Source organism: Dicentrarchus labrax, unplaced genomic scaffold (assembly GCF_905237075.1).
Source record: "Dicentrarchus labrax unplaced genomic scaffold, dlabrax2021, whole genome shotgun sequence".
NCBI classification, from domain to species: Eukaryota; Metazoa; Chordata; class Actinopteri; family Moronidae; genus Dicentrarchus; species Dicentrarchus labrax.
In genome coordinates, this window is record NW_026136853.1 from 799501 (window position 1) to 816706 (window position 17206).

The window sequence follows — 17206 nt, forward strand, 5'->3', positions numbered from 1 at the left end:
AACCATCCCTTAGTTATGCTGCTATAGGCCTAGACTATCGGGGGATTTCCCATGGTGCACTGAGCTCCTCTCTTCCTCTCTCTTTCTGCACTCATTCATGTTCCATTAATTGTCTCGCAGGTTCTCATGGATCCTGGTGGTATTATTACTACAGTTACTATTATTACTATAATCACTGCTCATTGTCCCCCATCGTTGTTGTCATCGACATCATCTTCTTCATGTTCATCAACATTAGTCACCACTATAAGTGTGAGTTACTGTTTTATCTGACTGTGTTATCTGTTTCATCTGACAGATCTGCTTCCTTCTACAGTGGAGTCACACTGATGTCTAGTGGTGACATCAGGTTTAACAATATTGATTCAGACATCATTAAACTGAATTCCAGTAACCCTTTAAATCCCTTTAATTTACCCATTATTATTTAATTGAACTATTTTAATGGGGATAATGGATGAGAAGATATTAAAAATATTACAGTTTTTCCTGCAGATTGAAACTAGTTTCCCTTCCTTAAAAAATTAAATATATATAAATATTAAGAGTTACGTACAGGTCAATTATGGGATGTTGATTACTCTCCATTCCATTTTTTTCATCTGCAGTTTATTTTCAGTAAGAGTTGCCATGGAAACAGTTGATTGATCAGTTTTACCAGGTGTCGGTGAACGTCCTATTCCTTTCAAATTAAGACGCGTGAGATTGAAGAACAAACGATGCCTTTTCATTGTTTTATTTTCTAAAATTAAACAGCCAGTGAATAAAACACACAAAGAAGAATCTGGTGTCCATTAAAAACTGTTAGAAAACATTTAGTTAAAAACGTCAGTGAGTTTGATCCCTGAAATCCTTTCAATCATGAAGCTGCCGAGAAACAGAGACTGCTGGTGACTGAGCGTGCTCAGAAGGTTGTTTACTGCTGATGAGTCTGTTGTTGTTGTTGTTGTTTCCTATCAGGTTGTTTCTCTGTCTGCAGCTGCGATGGGCTGCATGGCCGCCCAGGGATCCTGCAGCATCGACGGACTGAAATATTTCTCCACTGAAGAGTCTGAAGATCCAGACTGAAAACAAACAAACAAACAAACTTTATGTCCGGTTATTATTTAAACAATCTGTGTGATTAGAAACAGACTTAAACAGACTAAAAACCACCACATCTACCTGCTGTTACTGTTCTTATTTATTGATTAATAAATCAATAAATAAAGAAACTGCTGTAAGATAAATGATTCATAACTTTAGTATCAGTTGTAGTATTGACTGATGATTGGTTCTTTGTTCTCATTCATTTGAATCTTTTCTGAAACTGTACCTGGAAGTTTTGAACCGAGGACGGACTGAAGGAATGGGGCCGCCGGAAAGCGCCCCCTCTACGCCGCATCTGCCCTCCGAACCCCCGGGACCCGCTCCCGAAGCCGGCAGGAGAGTCCCCGAACCCCCGGGACCCGCTCCCGAAGCCAGCAGGAGAACCGTCCCTGTATCCGCGGTGCGAACCCGGGGAGTAGACCGGAGAACCGGGAGAAAAAGCGGGTCCGCCCCGTGGGGATCCTCCGCGGTGTCCTCCATATGGGAAGCGAGCCCCGGGGAAACCCCAGCAGGAGGCCGGGGATGGAAACCTTCCAGCCGGCCGCGGGGCTCCGGGACTCCGCTGAGGTCTGACCGGAGCTCGGTACATGAGAGCGGCTGGAAAACAACAAAGAGACCCGGAGGACTAGAAGAGAACCGGACGATTCTCCTGCGGCAGACCACAAACACAACAAAATACCTGAGACTGAACCGGAACCAGAAATACACAAATCTGCTTCCGGTAGACCTCTAAAGGCTACAGCGCCGCCCCGCGGCCACCAGGATCAATCCTCAATCATTTAATGTATTAACAGAACGGTATACAGTAACTGATCAATAAATCAATAATATTTCATTAACAGATCGATATACAGTATAATATATAAACTGATAAATAACATCAATAAATCAATAATCAATCAGGCTTGAACAAGATAAAACCAGAACAGTGAAACAGCGCCCCCTTCTCTGGCATTATGTCAGTATTTGTGGTCAGACGTGGTACTGCAGTCCTCTGAGTGAAACAGAAACCAGTGAAGCAAATTAAATCAATTCATGAACTGATCCTACTGATGACTGTTTTTCACCAAACTTTTTATTATTACTTATTGATTAGTTAATTCTGGTTCAGGAGGATGATTGACAGGTAATCAGGTGTGAAGTGAGAGCTGTCCCCCATTGATCAGATCACCCAGTTAATGATGGTTGTGAACAATGTGGAAGAGACTTTGTTTTCGCGTACAGTGCTCTGTAGCGCCTACCAGAGGGAGGAGCTGGAACAGGTTGTGTCCAGGGTCAGATGGATCTGCAGTGATTTTTCCTGACTCTGGACCAGTACAGGTCCTGAATGGAGGGCAGGTTGGCACCAGTGATTGAATGATGGCAGTGTAGAACTGGATCAGCAGTTCCTGAGGCAGGTTGAGCTTCCTGAGGTGGAACAGCAAGTACAACCTCTGCTGGGCCTTCTTGATGATGGTGTCTGTGTTGGATTCCCACTTAAGGTCCTGGGAGATTGTGGATCCCAAAAACCTGAGGGTTCCCACAGCAGACACAGGGCTGTTGATTATGGTGATGGGGGCAGAGTTGGGAGGCTCCTCCTAAAGTAAATAAAACTATAATACACTGTAGAATAAAACTGACACTGTATAATATAATACACTGTAGAGTAAAACTGTTTAATGAAACTGTACAATACACTGTATAATAAAACTGTAAGACACGAGTGCAGTTGCCATTTGTCATCGATTAGGTAAGCCAATCTTAAGTTAGTTACACCAGTGTAGTTCTCCGGTCAGTGTAATAAATGTAGCTCGTGCCAACTGCTCCAGTTTCATGAATTTTGTGAAGATAGTTCCCCTGAAGGTTGCTTGTATGATGCGTTGCCTGATGCGATCTGGATAATATGTTAAAGCCCCTGGTCTTCACCAATACTGATGGGCCTGCAGTCAGTGGCGATCTATTTAGCGATTGCACTGGTTACACTCTGCTAGTGTAGCTCGACTGACAGGGTCTTATCCTGACCTAGTGAGATGAGATGCTAGATCTTTGCTAACATCAACAAAGATGGTACTTTAGTAGAAAGACATATCATCGCTACAATATTTGTTCACACTTTTGGTTCTATCTAAACTTCCATCTCAAAGCTTTTTCAAAACTAATTTGTCGTTCAGCATACTGGAGGACGTTAACATTTTGTGGTTTTTACCATATATTTCTACATAGTACATTTATAAATGTAATATTTCCATATGTTGTACTTAGACATATTTTATTCCTGGGTTTGAACCCTTTAGCTGGCTGGACCTTTCTGCGTGGAGCTTGTTCTCCTATGAGGGTCTCTGCGTCCTGGACAATTGTACCTATCTTCTTACCTAGTATTTGCTGGGCAGAGGTGGGAAGTAACAAAGTACAAACACTTGGTCTCTGTACTTGAGTATTCATTTTTAGACCAACATTTACTTACTCTCTACATTTTCAAAACGGGCCTGTTACTTTAACTCTATTCGATTCATTTTATTTGTATAGCACCAAATTAACAGTTAAAGTTATCTCAGGACACTTTTCAAATAGAGCAGATCTAGACCGAACTCTTGGCGGCAGCAGCAAGGAAAAACTTCCTTTTAAGACGTAGAAAACTCAAGCAGACCCTGGCTCTAGGTGGGCAGTCGTTTGCCTCGACCAGTTGGGGTTAGAGAATGACTTCCATTATAATGCATTTGAGGGGAATTGTCCATTATGATTTATTTACTTTTTTACATTATTTATTACCCTTAAATTTCAAGACCGGTACTTTTTACACATTATAGACAGACAAAAATAAAGAAGAAAACAATGTAATACGATGAAACAGACGAGAGAGGGAGCGTCAACCCTGTTTGAAGTTTCAGTTAACTTTTTACTGAAACAGAAATGTCCCAGAAACCAACGAGTACTTTTTACTTTTATACTTTGAGTACATTTCAGAGCCTCTACTTCTACACTTTTACTTGAGTAAATAAGTTAAATCAGTAGTTCTTGTACCAGAGTCTTTTATTTACATAAGTACCTGTAATTCTACTTGAGTAAAGAATGTGTGTACCTTTACCACCTCTGCAACTGCGATCGGCTCCAGCCCCCCAGGACCAACAGAGGGAGGATAAAGTGGTCTAGATAATATAGACTGATGTTAATTATATATGTCATATTTATGTATTATATTTGTTTCATTCTCAGACCTCCCAAATAAACTTCAACTTAAATCCTCATGCAGCACACGTACCTGTACAACTGTGTCTGAAACCAAAACTACTGTACTGAGCATGATCAAAATGAACAACCTGACACGATTAATACTTCCTCAAATACATGATTAACATGTGGAATATCGTGCAGATTATAATAATGTTCAATATTCAGAATATATAATATACAATATAGCATCCAGTCAACAAACACATGATGAACAATTATAATCGATGCACACACACACTAATGATGGAGTTGTTTGTGTTTTCAGTATTTTTGTTTTAATGTGAGGAGCTCCGCCCCTCTACAGCTGATTAAAGGAGCTCATCTCCTCCTCCTCCTCCTCCTCCTCCTCCTGATGAAGATGAGTCACTGTCACTCTGCTCTGTGGGCGTTTGAACAAACTGACTCGCTGCTGAAGCCAAAAGAAAGTGAGAAAAAGATTCTGACCATCTGAATGGAAACACGCTGATCTGAGCAGAGTCAATGAATGAAAGACAGAGACCTCCTTAACTAGTCCTCAGACAATTTTAACTAGTCATCAGACCTCCTTAACTAGTCCTGAGACCTCAGTAATTGATCCGCAAACCATTTTAACGAGTCCTCCGATCTCCTTAACTAGTCCTCCGATCTCCTTAACTAGTCCTCAGACCATTTTAATTGGTCCTCAGATCTCCTTAACTGGTATTCAGATCTCCTTAACTAGCTCTCAGGCATTTTAACTAGTCCTCAAATCTCCTTAACTAGTCCTCAGGCCATTTGAACTAGTCCTCAGATCTCCTTAATTAGCACTCATACTATTTTAACTAGTCCTCAGACCATTTTAACTGGTCCTAAAACAATTTTAACGAGTCCTCAGACCATTTGAACTAGTCCTCAGATCTCCTTAACTAGTCCTCAGACCATTTTAACGAGTCCTCAGAGCATTTTAACAAGTCCTCAGAGCATTTTAACGAGTCCTCAGAGCATTTTAACTAGTCCTCAGATCTCCTTAACTAGTCCTCAGGCCATTTTAACTGGTCCTTAAACTATTTTAACGAGTCCTCAGACCATTTTAACTGGTCATCAGACCATTTTAACAAGTCATCAGATATCCTTAACTAGTCCTCAGACCATTTTAACAAGTCCTCAGACCATTTTAATTAGTCCTCACGCATTTGAACTAGTCCCCAAATCTCCTTAACTAGTCTTCAGGCCATTTGAACTAGCCATCAGATCTCCTTAATTAGTCCTCATACTATTTTAACTAGTCCTCAGACCAATTTAACTGGTCCTCAAATCATTTTAACGAGTCCTCAGACTATTTTAACTAGTCCTCAGACCATTTTAACGAGTCATGAGATCTCCTTAACTAGTCCCCATACCATTTTAACTAGTCCTCATATTATTTTAACGAGTCATCAGATCTCCTTAACTAGTCTTCAGACCATTTTAACTAGATCAGATCTCCTTAAATAGACCTTAAACTTCATACTGCAACACATTTTCACTTTAATATGCTGTCTTTGTAATAAAATCTGATTGGACAAATTGTCATTGATAATATCTATAAATCTAAATCTTCATTAGTTGTAAGTAATTAATATGAAGAATAAAATAAATAAAACACAGCTGCACTGTGAATACAGATACAGCTGCCGTATTTAAATGGAATATTTAAACTTCAGATTACAGTTTTCTCAGGATGCCAAATAAGTTACTTGATTCACTGACAACCTGGCCAGGTGGATAAATTAGTATTGTGTGATTATGTAAATGTGAGAGTTTCCATTACCTTAAAAAGAAACAATAAACAGATCACATTATCGATACAACTCTGGTGGGTCTCATCACCAAGAACAACGAGACCCACTACAGGAAGGAGGTCAACCTTTTGACCGCGTGGTGCAGAGACAACAACTTCCTGCTGAATGTCAGCATAACCAAGGAGATTGTTGTTGACTTCCGGAGAGGCCACACCGAACACCCGCCACTGACCATCGACGGTGCTGCTGTGGAGAGAGTGAGCAGCACCAAATTCCTAGGGGTGCACATCAGTGAGCACCTCTCCTGGACCACCAATACTGCATCACTGGTGAAGAAAGCCCAGCGGCGCTTCTACATCCTCCGCAAGTTCAAGCGAGCTCAAGCTCCCCCACCCATCATGGGCACATTCTACCGGGGCACCATTGAAAGCATCCTGTCCAGCTGCATCACTGTGTGGGGCGGGAGCTGCACGGAATACAGCAGAAAAGCACTGCAACGTATAGTGAACACAGCTGGTAAGATCATTGGTGCCCCACTCCCTTCCTTGCAAGACACATACATCACCCGCCTCACCCGTAAAGCTACCTCAATTGTGAGCAACGCCAGTCACCCCGCACACAGTCTGTTCAGCCTCCTGCCTTCTGGAAGAAGGTATAGGAGCCTCCGTGCCCGCTCCACCAGACTCACTAAAAGCTTCATCCATCAAGCTGTCAGGAAGCTAAATTCTCTCCCCTCTCTCCCCCAGCCACAGTTTCCAGGCTCAGGAAACTGATGATGTTTAAACTTTAGTATTAGGAAATGTCTTATCTGTTGTGCCTGTGCACTTTATCTGTTTCACCATGGGTGAGTGAGAAACGCCCTCTCGATTCCTTTGTATGTCTGGTGCATGTGAAGAAATTGACATTAAAGCTGACTTTGACTTTGACTTATTTCTTTTGGGTTTTTTTTTTTTTGTCTTTTGATAGATTTATTAAAACATTTGATTACTAAATATTCATAGATGAAGTTCAGATTAATTTAGTTTTAATTGGCCCGCCATATTTGGCAGAATGAGCATATTCAAACATTTCTCCCCAGAGACTGTGAATAAAAAGGACTCATTAAGACTTGAGTTATTATTATTATTATAGACACAGATGAGTGTGCTGGTGTCCTGATGACTGAACTCTGGTCTAATTTAGTACCAGCAGAGTGTGAGTGAAGCTGTGGGGGTGAATGTCTTTGAATAGCAGCAGTGAGTCTGTGCTCAGTGATGGAGTAGCAGTTTGTAGTGGAGGTGGTGTCGAGGTTATCAGGCCTTTCCTCAGCTAACAGCACTGACGTGTCCCGCAGCCTGCCCACACACAAAAAATAGATCCTTCAGTTGACTCACATGACGATCCTCCACCTCTCATCACGTTTCTCTGGACGTCTTCCCTCCTCGCAGTCCGTCTGCACTTTTGTACCATCACTGCCTCCGTCACACTATAGAAACACCTCACCTGTAAAAATAAACCTGGACTTCACAGTGATGTCTAGGAGATGTAATTACAAAGAATCTCATTGGTTCTTTGTATAAAGCACTCTGAAGGACAGATTTATAAAGTCTGTGGTTGTCTCACAGGAGACTTTAAACATATGATTTTCAAAACCAAACAGTTATATGTAAAAATACAGAACACCAAATGTAAAAAAGGAAAAATAAAGACAAAAGACTAAAATTAAACTTAAGAATTAGATGGTGATAACAACTGAGTTATAATTATAGGTGGGAGTGTTCATAACCACCTAATTTCAGAAGGAATTTTGTTATATTAAAGTAGGACTTAAAACGGACAACAAACAATAGTACAATTAGATTTACACACAGTCAACAATCAGCCTGCTTTAGAAGAATGTGTTTCTTATAATCAATAATAGGTTTTAGCCTTTTTTCTCAACCAATATGTCACCCAAAGGATGTGACGTTTATTAGATTAGATTCAACTTCAAGTACTAAGACAGAAAATGCTCCCGAGTGCCTTCTCTCTCTGCTTCCCTACAGTGTCAACAGTGTGCAACACTAGCTAACGTTAGCTTATGAATGCAGTCCAGTAACGTCTACAAACGACCGACACCCACCACAACACAGAGTCCAACACAGAGTCCAAAGTCAAAGCTAACATTACTGCTAAGCTTGTGGAAAATATTGTCTGATTGGGCTTTTGACTAGATAATGTTAACTTGATTGATAACCTGGACGAATTGCTAGCGAGCTAACCCAACAAAACACTGTCAGCAGGCTTCACCCAGATTCCCGGGGCTGATCTGGATGGCTTGCTGTTTACAGGTTACTTTGTCAGCTGCTGTTGTGGGGTGCCAGTGCCTCATAATGTTATTTTGTGTGGCTGGGTTACACCTTGTTGGCTAACTTTAGCTTGCTTGCTCACTAACGTTATTGCTAGCAAAATACTATCTGAGTGGTTATGTTAGTTGGATAACGTTAGCTTCCCCAGCCAACATGATCCATGATACTTATTCTGACAAACGGTGCTGTTGTTAGCCAACAATAAATGATGTAACGGTACAAAGCTAACGATAGCTTTCTGCTAGCCAAGAGCAATGTGACGCAGGGGCATCCAGCTAGCTAACTGTAGCTAAGCTAACTAGGGTTGTCTGGCTGTGTCTTGGCTGCGCGGTGTGGGTCTGGCGTTGGTTGCTTCGTGGTGTTGGCTGGGTGATTTGTAACCAGCGAGCTAGTTATTAGCATGGAGCTAATGGTCTAAATAAAATATAGGAACATTGCAGATAGTAACGTTATTCTAAATATGATTGTCAGTTAGTTTACAGCGTTCAGTATTTGTCTCTGTTGGCTGACGCCCAGGATGATGCAGCTTTGTGTTCAGGCACAAGGTCCTCCAGTTAAACCAGTGCAGTGCCTCTCTCTCCAGTGTTTCAGTCTGATGTGTTGTACAAACATTGCCTCAGTGTTTGAATGTTTCCGGCTGCAGTCGGGTGAATGAACTGTGACTGTTTGCTCAGTCTCTTCCTATCTCACTCATTATCAGTCTGTCTGTCCTCTCTAACACTCTAATCTGCTTTTGACTCAGACCTGCAATGAACTCTGTGTGATTGTGGAGCTGATCTGCGCTCAGGTTCACCTCCGTTCACAGAAACACTGCCATTCATAAATTAATTCAACTTTCAACTTCAACCATTTTTAAAGCTGCTGCTGCTGCTGCTCCTGCTCCTGCTGATGATGAGGGTGATGATGATGATAATGTTGACTTCAACATTTTAACATGTCCCCTTCTGACAGGTTCCGGTGTTACCATCAATAAAATATGACAAACATCAGTGAACTTAATTTATCTCCAGTAACAACACTACACAATAATAATATATAACAAATATAATAGCTTTAAAATTATCAATAAAACACAAAATAATATAATAGTTATTGATGTGTTATTAGAAGAGTAGGCTTACGATATTCCTCTTTGATAAAGCTTATAGTTAGGGCTGGATCAGGTGAGTCCTGAACCATCCCTTAGTTATGCTGCTATAGGCCTAGACTATCGGGGGATTTCCCATGGTGCACTGAGCTCCTCCCTTCCTCTCTCTTTCTGCACTCATTCATGTCCCATTAATGCATGTTACTAACTTCACTTCTTCCCCGGAGTTCTTGTGCTTTCTCGTCTCGCAGGTTCTTGTCGATCCTGGTGGAGCCTCCTGCCATGGTCCTGCTAGATTGCCATTGCTAATACTGTTGTTGCTGTGCACCTGTCTGTCTGTCTGTCTCTCTCTCTCTCTCTCTCTCTCTCTCTCTCTCACCCCAACTGGTCGAGACAGACGACCACCCATCTAGAGCCGGAGGATCTGTCCTAGGTTTCTGCCTTTTAACAGGTAGTTTTTCCTTGCCCTTGTCGCCAAGTGCTTGCTCATGGTGGTACTGTTGGGTCTCTGTAATTAATGTTTTAAAGAGTTCGGTCTAGACCTGCTCTATTTGAAAAGTGTCCTGAGATAACTTCTGTTATGAATTGGCGCTATACAAATAAAATTGAATTGAATTGAATTGAATTGAATTAGGTGTATATGAAAAGTTTCAGTAAAGTGGGGTTAACCAGTCAGCGTTAACTCGTTCTCATTCTGCAGCTTGGTCAGCGACTGTGTCTAAATAGGATGCTGCAGATATCCATCTGGCCCAGTGCTGCCCAACCTGGGGGTTTGGGACCCCCACTAGGGGCTGCCAAAGATTCACGAGAGGTTAGTAAATGTGGAAATAATCTGCTCAAAATTCCTCCAAGTCTCTGGTTTTACACAAACGTCCTGCAGTTTTTGTGTTTACTGTTTTGGTTCATTGTTGTCTACTTAAATACAGGAATACAGGAATACAGGGGCGCCCGGTTAGCTCAGTGGATAGAGCTGGCGACCCATATACCAAGGCTCAGTCCTTGCTGCAGCAGCCCAGGGTTCAAATCCGACCTCCAGCCCTTTGCTGCGTGTCATCCCCTCTCTGCCCCCCTTTCCTGTCTGTCTTCAGCTGTCACTATAATAAAGGCAATAAAAACCCCAAAAATATACTTAAAAAAAAAAAATACTTAAGAGTCTGATGGCCTGGGGATAGAAGGGTGTTTGGGTGTTTTGTGGCGGTAACCTAATGAACCCAGGAGAGTCACCGGGTGACTGAAGTAAATTTCTGCTGTTCAATTCAATTCAATTCAATTCAGTTGTAGTGAGTTTTAGTTTTAGCACCAATTTATAACCAAAGTTATCTTAGGACACTTTTCAGATAGAGTAGGTCTAGACCGTACTCCTTAGAAATGCTATGGGCCAGGCAAGTACAGGCTTATCTGGGTGTGATGTGTGGAAATCATGAATGAGGGTATGATCCAAAATCTGTGGGGTCACCCTTTGGTGGAGGAGCTGCAGAGCAGGGGGGATATGGGACTAAAGCGAACAGGTTTAATTAGAGACACTTGGAAGGTGGGATGGATCTTCATTGAGGCCAGAAGTTTTAGGTAATGCTGGCCGCGCCGTGACAGCAGAGACCTTGAAGGGATTTTGATTTGAACCTACCCCTGAGCAATAACATATCCGAAGAAAGACACAGATAAAGCATGAAATTCCCACTTCAGCATTGACAAACAGTTTATTTTCAAACAGCTGTTGGAGAGCTTGATGTACATGCTGCTGGTGAGCTTCAGGGTCGTGAATGTACAATGTCATCCAGATAGACAAAAACTAAGTGCCTCTTAGCACATTATTCATCAGATTTTGAAAACCAACGGGGGTATTGGTTAACCCAAAAGGCATTACAAAATACTCAGAATTACCCAGAGAGTTAAATACCGTTTTCCACTTTCCGTCTCCCTATTACGAACATAATTGTAGGAGTTAAGTCTAGTTTGGTAAATGGACCTGTAGTTGTAAAGCGCCTTTCTAGTCTTCCGACCACTCAAAGCGCTTTTAGACTACATGCCACATTTGCCCTTTCACACACATTCACACAGCAATGGCAAAGCCCATCGAACAGAAACTAACGCATTCATACACATTTACAACAACCTTCCGATTAGGGGATGACCCGCTCTGCCTCTGCACTACAGCCGTCCTGTTTGATGAAGACTGTGATACCATGGAGAGTAGCAAACTGATGAGTGGCAAGGGATATTTATTTTTTATGTTATATACGTCCATGAAAATCTATGCAATGTAGCACCCACTGGGGAGGAAGAGGGTCTAATAAGTCTTGCAGCCAATGAGTCCTGAATGTACTTTTCCATAGCTTCATGTTCGTAGTGAGAGAAGTTATACAACAGTCTGCTAGAAAGTTAGGCTCTAGGCTGAAGATCAATGGTGCAGTCATATGGCTGGTGAGGTGCCAGCGACAGGGCTTGACACTTTTGAACACAATTGAACACAGGAGCCAGGTCATGGTGGAAATGCTGAGAGGTCAGAGGGTTCAAAGATTGTCTGTGGCACAGACAACACGTGCCAAAGCAGATTTAAGACAGTTAGTGTGGGGAAAAGTGCTCAAAGAACTTACTTTTCCTGAGGACCAGTCAATACCAAAAACTAAAGGAAACACCTGAGAGACACATAACTACTTGAACAGTTTTTTCACCAACTCAAGTGAGGAGTTCTCTGTTAAGGGCTTTGGCTTCCACAGGTGGGTCGAGATGTAGAGTATCAATTACCCACTAAGTTACAGTATTCAGATCAATTAACTTTCATCAGCCCGAAAATCAATGACAGTAGGCAGGGTAATAGACTGGCCCTGGAACATGAGGTTGACAACAGTTCTGGAGGGAGACAATGCAAGCAACTTCTGGAGTTACAACTTCGCTGTCTTTCTTCAGGTGAGTGATGGGCCCAGCCAAGCTGGGTCAAAGGACTCACAGGCAGAGGAGATGGAGCTGGGGCTGGCAAAGTGTGGGCAGAGTCTATGATCTGGCAGTGCAGAGATGGCTAAACAGAGTATACGAAGAGGCTTTATTATGGTAATAACTGGTAATAACAAGTTTAGTAGGGTTCACTTATAGCCTGTATGAAAGTATAAAGGGTTTGGGTTTCATGGAGTTCACTTGCAGGTTGCATGAAAGGATAAAGGGTTAAATTTTTTCCCACATCATCGTGACAGTTGAACTGAAACACTTGCATGGCCACGGCTTGGACGCTTTAACATTGAAAGCAGGAACTACTGTGCTTCCATGACAAACTGCAAATTCCATCAACACTTAATTGGCACTTCATAATTTTACACTGAACTGTCAGAGGAGGCTCATTTCATGACTTAACCTACATTATAAAACATAGGCTACTGTTTACAGAGGTCTGGCATGACTATAAAAAATGACAATGTTATCATATGTTTTTTTTTTTAGTAGGAAGCCTGCTGTTAAATAAATTGTTTAATTCTACTAAATGTAGATAAATAAATTTAGTCAGTGCCTTTATACAGGCACCAATCTCATGTTTATGCACGTATTTCTCGTGAAGTGTAAAACAATGTAAATGAATAGCTCCGGATGCAGTTATGTCTGGGAGACGCAGCTGAAATGCAAGCCTGCATGGAGCAACCACTGGATAGATTATAACAAGAGCATATGAGTGAAAATGTGGCAGATACAATGTGGTCTAGCAGGGTGATAGCAGCTGCTGACAGTGTGAGGGGGACTCAGGTCAAGTCTGGTGGAATTTTGAGGAGATTGTGGTCTAGATGAATCCTCCACAGGGCAAACCACCATCCCATAGGACGAAATTAATCACATTTTTGGAGGCCTCAACATACTCAAAAAGTTATGAACCATTAGTTATGAAAATGTTTCATACTTTAATGTCATTAAACACAGTTGCCATGGCAACATGACGAAGGTCGATGTTTTGTTTTTTATAGTTTATCGCATTTCTGGTGGGCTAGCCATATTCAAAAACTCATTAAATTCAGAACGCACATAACAAATGGTGAAATTTCACATCAATATGGCTCTTATGCATGGGTGTGGCAAAATGGCTCCATAGCACCCCCTAGAAAATTTCAACTAAGCAGCCCCGGCATCCTGTTTCACAGAGATGTATAAAAACATTGCTAGACATACAGTATGTATGACATCTAGATGTACAAAAAAGCCTTGTGGACCCATACCAAACCAAACCCAACCATTAATGTCCAATTTTGGAGCAATCTTTGCTATTTCCAGGCGTTGTTTTTTATTGATCTCCTAGTAAATAATTTTTATAATAAAAAAGTATTTTATTTTTTCAAGATCAAACTTTTTTTTCTGAGATTAAACCAATCTCTGTCCACAGATACACTGGGTCAGAGGTATAACACACCTGGGAGGGTTGCCAGCCAACAACAGGTCAAACACACACACAGACCTCTGCCAAGTTCTCTGGTTGGTTTCCTTATCTCTGAGATGTGGTGCATTTTTCTTCAGATAGCAGCAATGGGATCAGTTTTGATAAATGTTTCAATGTGTTCAGAAAGTCTTTCTGTTGTGCTCCACCACCCAGAGTGCTTTGTGTTCGCCTCATAGGCCATCTTTTTCTTTCTTAAATCAACTTGTCGACTCAGCGATGAGTTTGTAGGTCAGTGAACAAACAGAGAGAGAGAGTGTTGCTGTGCCAACTGGCTGTGGCTGCCCTGCTCCTCGTGGACCTGCAAACTTTACAAACATTAGCGGCTGTTTGGTGCGACAAAAGAGGAAGCCAAGGAGCCTCTAAGTCTGCCGGCCATCACACCAGTTTTTACCTGAAAACAAAGAACTGAGTGTCGGGTTTCTACATCGCTCTGACTTTCTTTGTGGAAGTGTGAAAGCAGAGCGGAGCTCAGATCTGATCCTGATCTCTGAAAACACCTGAACAGGACGCAGAGAAGACAACCTCAAACAGACTGTCAACATCATTAAACCACAAAAACACAAAGAAAACTTTCATTTGCTGCATAAAAATCAGCTGACATGAAAACACTTCCTTATCTGAGTTGCGATTTAATCCAAACTTTTCAACAAATGTGCAAAATGAACTTACAATGTGTTAAGTCCTGTTAGCATCCCCTAAAGGCTACAGAGTTAATTCCATCATGATGATTTATCTGTTGTCAGAAAATTGTCCTGATGGCGGCACTAGAGGAAAGATTCAATTCAATTCAATTCAATTTTATTTGTATAGCGCCAATTCATAACAGAAGTTATCTCAGGACACTTTTCAAATAGAGTAGGTCTAGACCAAACTCTGACCAAACCATGAGCAAGCACTTGGCGACAAGGGCAAGGAAAAACTGCCTGTTAAAAGGCAGAAACCTAGGACAGATCCTTCGGCTCTAGGTGGGTGGTCGTCTGTCTCGACCAGTTGGGGTGAGAGAGAGAGAGAGAGAGAGAGAGAGAGAGACAGACAGACAGACAGACAGACAGAAAGACAGGTGCACAGCAACAACAGTATTGGCAATGGCAATCTAGCAGGACCATGGCAGGACGCTCCACCAGGATCGATAAGAACCTGCGAGATGAGAAAGCACAAGAACTCCGGGGAAGAAGTGAAGTTAGTAACATGCATTAATGGAACATGAATGAGTGCAGAAAGAGAGAGGAAGAGAGGAGCTCAGTGCACCATGGGAAATCCCACGATAGTCTAGGCCTATAGCAGCATAACTAAGGGATGGTTCAGGGCTCACCTGATCCAGCCCTTACTATAAGCTTTATCAAAGAGGAATGTCTTAAGCCTACTTTTGAATGTGGAGAGGGTGTCTGCCTCCTGAACCACAACTGGAAGCTGGTTCCCTAGGAGAGGAGCTTGGTAACTGAAGGCTTTGGCTCCTGTTCTACTTTTAGAGACTATAGGAACCACAAGTAGCCCAGCATTCAGAGAACGTAGCGTTCTAGTGGGGTAATAGGGTACTATGAGCTCTTTAAGATATGAAGGGGCCTGACCATGAAGAGCTTTATAGGTGAGGAGGAGGATTTTAAATTCTATTCTACATTTTACGGGGAGCCAGTGCAGAGAAGCTAGTACAGTAGAGATGTGATCTCTTTTTCTAGTTCCTGTCAGTACTCGTGCTGCAGCGTTCTGAATTAATTGGAGCGTTTTAATGGACTTATTGGGGCAACCTGATAATAAAGAGTTGCAGTAATCCAGCCTTGAAGTAACAAATGCATAGATTAGTTTTTCTGCATCTGTCTGTGATAGGATGTGTCTAATCTTTGTAATATTACGTAAATGAAAGAAGGCGGTCGTGGAGGTCTGCTTTATGTGGGAGTTAAATGAAAAATACTGATCAAAGATAACTCGAAGATTCCTGACAGAGGTGCTAGAGGCCAAGGTAATGCCATCTAGAGTAACTATATCTTTAGACAGTGAGTCTCTAAGGTTTTTGGGGCCAAGTACTAGAATTTCGTTTTTTTCTGAGTTTAACATCAGAAAATTGCAGGTCATCCAGGATTTTATGTCCTTAAGACATGTTTGTAATTTAGATAATTGATTAATTTCATTGGGCTTGATTGATAGATATAACTGCGTATCATCTGCATAACAGTGAAAGTTAATGGAGTGATTCCTAATAATGTTGCCTAAAGGGAGCATATATAAAGTAAATAGTATTGGTCCAAGTACAGAACCTTGTGGAACTCCATGACTAACTGTAGTATTTATTTAAGATTCATCGTTAAGATGTACAAACTGCAAACGATCTGATAAGTATGACTTAAACCAGCTTAGTGCGGTTCCTTTAATGCCAATTTGATGCTCAAGTCTCTGTAAAAGAATATTATGGTCAATGGTGTCAAATGCAGCGCTAAGATCTAATAATACAAGTACAGAGACAAGTCCATTGTCTGAAGCAATCAAAAGGTCATTATTAACTTTAACCAGAGTTGTCTCTGTGCTATGATGAACTCTAAATCCTGGCTGAAAATCCTCAAATAAACTATTGTTATGTAGAAAGTCACACAACTCTTTGGCGACTACTTTCTCCAGAATCTTAGAGAGGAAGGGGAGGTTAGAGATCGGTCTATAGTTGACTAAAACCCCTGGGTCAAGAGTGGGCTTTTTAAGAAGGGGTTTAAATACAGCTACTTTAAAGGACTGTGGTACATATCCTGACAATAAAGAAAGATTAATCATATCCAGTGCCAATTAAGGGAACAACTTCTTTAAGCAGCCTAGTTGGGATCGCTAAAGAAGCTCATGAAGTCATTGCTACTTAAGTTTATGGGGATATGTGGCTCAATAGAGTTGTGACTCTGTCAGCCTGGCTACAGTGCTGAAGAGGAACCTAGGGTTATTCTTATTTTCTTCTATTAGTGCTGAGTAATAGGCTCCTCTGGCATTACGGAGGGCCTTTCTATAAATTTTAAGATTATCTTGCCAAATTGAGCGATATTCTGATAATTTGGAAGAGCGCCATTTCCTTTCAGATTTCCTAGCTATTTGCTTTAACTGGCGGGTTTGGTGGTTGTACCACAGTGCAATTCTCCTATGTTTTAATAATTTCCTTTTTATAGGAGCAGATAGACAACTGCTGTAGGAAGTTTTGCCTAATGGCTTATAATCTAATAGTATGAATTCAAAAGTTATTAAATAATAGTCAGATAGGAAAGGATTATGTGGGAAGACTATAAAATGTTCAATATCAATGCCATATGATAGAACAAGGTCAAGAGTGTGATTAAAACAATGAGTTGGTTTATTTACACTCTGACAGAAGCCA

General features: G+C 41.5%; 1 protein-coding gene across 1 annotated transcript; it reads right to left on the minus strand.

Annotated features, from left to right (window-relative positions):
- Positions 1-720: 720 nt before the first annotated feature.
- Positions 721-1796, minus strand: mplkip (M-phase specific PLK1 interacting protein). Its single transcript, XM_051394487.1, has 2 exons — positions 1316-1796; positions 721-1064 (listed from the first exon to the last, which is right to left on the minus strand). The coding sequence occupies exons 1-2, from the start codon at positions 1676-1678 to the stop codon at positions 957-959; spliced, it is 471 nt and encodes a 156-aa protein (XP_051250447.1). The 5' UTR covers positions 1679-1796; the 3' UTR covers positions 721-956.
- Between the last annotated feature and the right edge of the window lie 15410 nt (positions 1797-17206).